General features: G+C 54.7%; 1 protein-coding gene across 1 annotated transcript; it reads right to left on the reverse strand.

Moving 5' to 3' along the window:
* Nucleotides 1-202: 202 nt before the first annotated feature.
* LOC123067557 (uncharacterized) lies at nucleotides 203-4,681 on the reverse strand. Its single transcript, XM_044490304.1, has 3 exons — nucleotides 4,604-4,681; nucleotides 2,114-4,258; nucleotides 203-586 (listed from the first exon to the last, which is right to left on the reverse strand). The coding sequence occupies exons 1-2, from the start codon at nucleotides 4,679-4,681 to the stop codon at nucleotides 3,419-3,421; spliced, it is 918 nt and encodes a 305-aa protein (XP_044346239.1). The 3' UTR covers nucleotides 203-586; nucleotides 2,114-3,418.
* Nucleotides 4,682-7,075: the final 2,394 nt, after the last annotated feature.

Below are 7,075 nucleotides of genomic sequence, written 5' to 3' on the forward strand. Positions count from 1 at the left end.
ATGAACCCATCCATAAAAATGTAAAGCTAATTTGTAATTCCATAGAAATGGCCCTTGTAGAATCCATACCAAACTCAATCCAGCCGATCATTTTATAATGATATGTTCACAAACTTTAGTTGTGCTATTACTGTTTAAATTGGTAATAAGAAACTTAATGACGCTGCATGTTGTTTGCGAATAACATTTATATTCTCTCACATAGAAGAATTGCTTCTATTCTTTCAGGATAGAAAGATACAAATTCAGGCCATATAAATTCAGAATACTCTGAATCAGATTATACACTCTGAAATATAAATTCAGGCCATATACATTCCGCTTTTGCAGCTAACCTACCAAGTATTACACTTCTAGGACCAAAAACTTGAAAGTGGAATAGCACAACTTAAGTATTGAACTAACCTCTACTTGAAAGCATTGCACGCATTTGTGAATTCAAGCATAGTTATCTGGAGGAAATAATTCAGCAAATACAATATGCGTCGAAAATTCAGAGATCTCATGAGAGGTGGATTGATGCCCAATGTATTGAGAAACAATACACATGTTTCAGCAGGTAGTTCGATGAACTGAAGCAAATTATCTACAAAGAATAGAAAAGAAAATGAGTACATAACCCGGGGACCAAATTGGTAAACAATACCACAATCTTGAAAAGAAACATCAACATCAGTAAATTTTAGAAGTCTTGTGCCACTTGCGGTTGCGCCCCATGAAATGGCAAGAGAACCGCACATAGTGGCAAGCAGTTGGCTTTGCTCGGCAAACAAAACTTGCAGAATGTTTTGTAAGAATTTTGGTAATTTTACTACATAACAATTCTCCTAATTCCTAACCAAAAAACATTACCCAAACAACTGCAGGATTTTTTTCTCTAAAACCTAGACTTGCAAGAGAAACATCCACAGTTGTACACAAACCAATGCTGATATCATTTGCAGAATTTCCTGAGTTCGTTCTTGCTACTTTTTCACATGGCAGTCAGTCAATTTGACAATTTTTTCAGTGCTCAAATATTGAAATATATGTTCTTATAGCGAGTATGTTCAGAGGACCGTAGAGAAAAACAGGTTTGTATTAATTGACTTGTTAATTGACTCTCTACAGCCCCTCAAAAATTATACACAAACACAATCGTCAAAATCCGGAGCCGACCCTCAAGTAAGCTAGCTAGGTTCTGGGCTTAGTGCTGAAGTGCATAGTACTGTGCTACATCACATTACAGGGAGACGATGATACGAGCAGGAGGAATTTGAGTATCCTAAACTGTAACAGAACAGCCCCACTACCGCAAACCATCGATACATCAAGATCTTTATTTTACCATCTCTAAATAAATTTCTAAATACACAAAATCTTGAGGGACTGACTGTTAGCTACAACCAAGCTCTGTTATACTACAAGAAGTAGAATAAAGCATGTGAGACTGGGTATCTCCATTGCGACTCTGCTCCACATTGGTCAGCTCAAACAGACTCCAGCCAGTACTAAATGGCAGGGAGCGGCGAAGGTTTAAGCCGCATCTAATCTGATCTACCCAACAAGTTACTAAGTTTAATACTGGATTTACTTGTTCCAGTAAAATTGCTTCCTTGCTATGAATTATTGATCTAGTAATCATACCATAACAATCACTCATCATTATAGGTTTCACTCTTGTTTGTAAACTCTGCAGAAATATTAACCACATAAATCTTGTAAGCAATTATCTACGAAAAACTGGTTCTGCATGTAAGTACGCTAATTCTTGCAAACATAAATCTGCTTGGACTGAAAAGCCTGGAACAACATGGCCTGATGTTGTTGCTATTCATGGTGTAATTCACAGGATGCTTCAAGGCGAAAAAGTTCTGCCAGCACGAAGTTCAAATTGTACATTATTGCCATGCTCAACTCGGAACAAACATTAGAGCACTGGTCTGATGTGGGAGCCAGGGAAAAACACATACGTACTATTTCTAGTTGCTCGAAAGAAACAATCTTTTCCAATATCAACTAAATTAAGATTTACATGTGGGTATTTGTACAAACCATGGACTATCTGCAAGAAGCAGCGCAGACAAAAATTTCAGTTCAGTCTCCATTAGAAAGGTAAGGTAAGCGTGCAGACCTCATGCCGAGACGAGCTGATGTTGCTGGCAGCGAGGAAGGCTCGGCGTCCTCTGACTATGGATGCACACTGGCCAGAATCACGTAGCCACGGCCCCGACCAGAATCACCGTGTCTGTCCCGGATTAGAGAGAGGGAACAACAAAATACAAGCATGGTTTTGGTACGGATTCACAGAAGACCCTAATCAAACATCACGACAGCATACTATTTGGAATTCAGAAATCCATTCAAGTCATGCACTCCAATCACCCAAGAATGATTACCAACAAGCATCATGTTCTAGAAAAAATATTCAGGCACGCCATGGTTTCCAATTCAGAAGATGAAGCACAGCAAACAGGCTGTTAAGCCCAATTCTAAAAATCAAACATACCTTGTTAGCTATTCTAGTCGCTGCAGTTTTTCTTCAGTTAGTTTGTTTTTCGTCAGAGAAATAATGTAGCTAGGCGCACGAGCTTGCGAGTTGTTGTGCGAGCCGCGCATGTAGGCGATCTGGGTACGATCGTTGCCCGATCGATCGGGGTGGTCAGCCACGAAACCCACTCGTGGGATGGCGCGAGTTTTAGGGATCGTGGCACTAGGATCGGGCCACTTCCTCTCTTTCTCTTTGTAACAGAATAAGTAGACGAGATCAAGAAACAGAAAAGTCACAAGGTTGAACGTGACGCCAAAATCTCATGTCTCTCCTCTCTGTGTGTTTGGCGAGTTGAGAGAGATCGAGCGACTCTGACAATTGGCATCAGAGCCTGTTTCCGGCGATCCTGACACCATGGCTGACACCGGAGGTCAGCCGAGCCAGACGGCGGCGGCACCCCGCAACGACGGCGGGGATGGGAGCCGCTCGCGCACTCCACCACGGGGGCGCAGTCGTGGACGGAGCCGCGCACGGAGGGAGCGACAGGTGGTGATCCACCAGGCGGCGGCCACGGAGCGCGCGCCGCTCGTGCCCGGTGCGGGCACCACGTTCCCGACGCTAACGTCCACGAACTACATCGAGTGGTCCCTCGTGATGAAGGTGCACCTGGAGTCTTGGGGGCTCTGGGACGCGATCCAAGGCAACGCACAACACGTGCGCGACGACAAGACGACGCTCGGCGTTCTGTTCCGAGCCGTTCCCCCGGAGATGCTCGGCGTCCTCGTCGTCAAGGAGACGGCGAAGGAGGCCTGGGACACCATCAAGGTCATGCGCATGGGGGTGCACCGGGTGCGCGAGGCGACCGCGCAACGACTGCGCGCGGAGTTCGAGCAGATCACCTTCCGCGACGGCGAGACTCTCGACTCCTTCGGCATGCGGATCACCTCCCTAGTCAACCAGTTGCGTACGCTGGGGGACAACGTCGACGAGGTGCGCGTGATCCAGAAGATCCTTCGTGTCGTCCCCGCCCGCTACGCCCAGATCGCAGTAGCGATCGAGACGCTCCTTGACCTGACCACAATCTCGGTCGAGGAGCTGATCGGTCGACTGCGCACCGCAGAGGAGCGCTGTGGTGGCGGGGAGGCTCAGGCCAGCGGAGGCGGCCAGTTGCTCATGACGGAGCAGCAGTGGGACGTGCGGCGCCGGGAGCGCGAGCAGGGCCAGGGGTCCGGCTCGAATGGCGCCGGCAACGGGAACGGCAACGGGGGCGGCGGCAATCGCCGCCGTGGCAAGCCGCAGAACCAGAGGCGCGGCAACGACGCTCAAGGCCAAGGCGGCGGCAGCGGCCGCGACAACACCGGCAACGGCGGGCGCGACATGTCTAAGGTGAAGTGTTACAATTGCAACAAAAATGGCCACTTCTCCCGTGATTGCACCGAGCCCCGGCGGGAACGAAAGGGGGAGGCTCACCTGGCGCAAGGTGGGGCTGAGGAGAGCTCGCTCCTGCTCGCGACGGCGGACGTGAGCACCACGGCCGAACCCACGCCAGAGCACGTACTGCTCAACGAAGAGCACTCCCAGGCGCGCGCAGCGGCAGACGGCCAGTCCTGCGACCTCGCCTGGTACCTCGACACGGGTGCGAGCAACCACATGTCGGGCCGGCGAGAGATCTTCTCGGCGCTGGACACCGGCGTCCGCGACGCTGTGAAACTTGGGGACGGCTCGGCGGTCCAGATCGAGGGGAGAGGGACGATCCTCTTCCAATGCCGCAACGGTGAGCACTTGGTACTGTCAGATGTGTATTACATCCCAAAGCTCTGCAGCAACATCGTCAGCATCGGACAGTTGGACGAGCTCGCTTACGAGACCCACATAAGCTTCGGCGTGCTCCAACTACGTGATCCGGGTGGGCGTCTCCTCGCGCGGGTGCATCGGAACGAGGGGAGGCTGTACGTGCTGCAGCTCACTCCGGCCCGGCCAGTATGCTTCGTGGCACACGCCGGAGAGGATGCGTGGCGCTGGCATGCGCGCTACGGCCACGTGAATTTCCGGGCTCTACGCCAACTTGCCCGGAATGATCTGGTGCGCGGCCTCCCGCTATTCGACGAGGCGGATCGTGTCTGTGAGGCGTGCCTCGCCGGCAAGCAGCGACGGGCACCCTTCCCTCAGGCAGCTCTCCGTAGAGCCGGCGAGGTCCTTGAGCTGGTGCATGCGGACCTCTGTGGGCCGATCTCCCCTCCAACGCCAGGAGGGAAGCGATACTTCCTGTTGCTGGTAGATGACAAGAGCAGGCACATGTGGTTGTACCTGCTCGCGACCAAGGACGAGGCACAGCCAGCACTGAAACGGTTCCAGGCCATGGCGGAGCTCGAGTCCGGCCGGCAGCTCAAGGCGCTGCGCACGGACCGCGGCGGGGAATTCACGTCCTCCAGCCTCGGTGAGTACTACACCGACCAGGGAGTCCAGCGCCAGCTCACGGCGCCCTACACGCCTCAGCAGAACGGCGTGGTCGAGCGCCGGAACCAGACCATCGTGGGCATGGCGCGCAGCCTACTGAAGGCAAAGGGCGTGCCGGCACGGTTCTGGGGCGAGGCCGTAACGACGGCGGTCTACCTCCTGAACAGGTCAACAACGAAGAGTGTGGCGGGGTCGACCCCGCACGAGGCCTGGTGCGGGCGGCGTCCAAACGTCGAGCACCTGCGCGTGTTCGGGAGCGTCGCGCACGTCAAGGTGACACGCCCAAACCTGTCGAAACTTGAAGACAGGAGCACACCCATGGTCTTCATCGGCTACGAGCCGGGATCGGCGGCTTATCGCGTTTTCCACCCGCCGTCGAATCGCGTCCTGGTCTCGAGGGATGTCGTGTTCGATTAGCAGGCCGCGTGGGACTGGACCCAGGTCGCGGCGACGAGCAAGGAGTCACAGTGGGACACGTTCTCCGTCGAGCTCGAACCAGTGCCCGACAAGATGGTCGGCAGCACCTCATCCGGTGCATCATCTCCTGAGGCGCCACGCTCACCAACAACGTCGTCATCGTCGCGCATCAGTGCGCCCCCGCCGCGGCCCATGACGCCGATCTGCGCTACACCAAGCCCGGACCGCTCGGGCGTGGAGTTCGTGTCTCCACCACCGGGGGCGTCTGTGCCGCCACCCGACAAGGAGGCGCCGCGGCGGTACCGCACGCTGGAGAACCTGTGGGACACCACTGAAGAAGGGACAGGTGATAATAGTCAGTACAGTTACCTGTGCCTCTTCGCAGGGGAGGAGCCAACCTCCTTCAACGAGGCGCAGAAGGAGGGAGGATGGAGAAACGCCATGAACGAGGAGATGCAGAGCATCGTCGACAACAACACATGGGAGCTGTGCGAGCTCCCGCCCGGGCACCGACCGATAGGCCTCAAGTGGGTCTACAAGCTCAAGAAGGACGCACACGGCACGGTGGTGAAGCGCAAGGCGCGGCTGGTGGCAAAAGGATACGTCCAAGTCCAAGGAGTGGACTTCGAGGACGTGTTCGCTCCGGTGGCGCGCATGGACTCGGTGCGCGTACTGGTCGCGCTCGCCGCGCACCACGCGTGGCCAGTTCATCACATGGACGTCAAGTCCGCCTTCTTGAACGGGGACTTGCAGGAGGAGGTCTACGTTGTTCAGTCGCCCGGGTACATTACCCCTGGCGAGGAAGGGAAGGTGATGCGCCTTCACAAGGCGTTGTACGGACTACGCCAAGCCCCGAGAGCTTGGAACGCCAAGCTGGACGAGAGTCTGCGCTCTCTGGGCTTTGAGCGTTGTCCCTCGGAGCACGCGGTCTACCGACGCGGGGAGGGCGACAAACTTCTGCTCGTCGGTGTGTACGTAGACGATCTTGTCATCACGGGCGCGGACAAGACGGAGATCGACGCGTTCAAGCACCAGATGACCGCGCTCTTCCGCATGAGCGACCTTGGTGAGCTCAGCTATTACCTGGGCATTGAGGTGCGCCAGGAACGCGACCGCATCACGCTCTGCCAAGCAGCCTACGCGAAGAAGCTGCTGGAGCGCGCCGGGCTCGAGGACTGCAACCCCGGCAACGTGCCGATAGAAGCTCGGCTGAAATTGAGCAGAGACAGCAAGGAGAGGCCGGTGGACAGCTCGGAGTACCGCAGCATCATCGGAGGGCTGCGTTACCTCGTGCACACGAGGCCGGACATCTCTTTCGCCGTCGGCTACCTGAGCCGCTTCATGGAGGCGCCGGCTTCAGACCATTACGCGGCTGTGAAGCGTCTGCTAAGGTATGTGGCAGGCACGCTGGACTACGGTTGTGCCTATGTCCGGGGCAAGGGCACACCGGAGCTGCTGGGGTACAGCGACGCGGATCACGCCGGCGACATCAACGACAGGCGGAGCACAACGGGAGTGCTCTACTTCCTCGGCGGCAGCCCAGTGAGTTGGCAGTCACAGAAACAAAGGGTGGTGGCACTCTCTTCATGTGAGGCGGAGTATGTGGCCGCCACCACCGCCGCTTGCCAAGGGATTTGGCTGGCTCGGCTGATCGGAGAGATGCTGAACACCGACGTCCGGCCACCGCGACTTCTGGTCGACAACAAGTCAGCAATCTCTCTCTCCAAGAAC

Source organism: Triticum aestivum, chromosome 3B, assembly GCF_018294505.1.
Source record: "Triticum aestivum cultivar Chinese Spring chromosome 3B, IWGSC CS RefSeq v2.1, whole genome shotgun sequence".
Classification (NCBI taxonomy): domain Eukaryota; kingdom Viridiplantae; phylum Streptophyta; class Magnoliopsida; order Poales; family Poaceae; genus Triticum; species Triticum aestivum.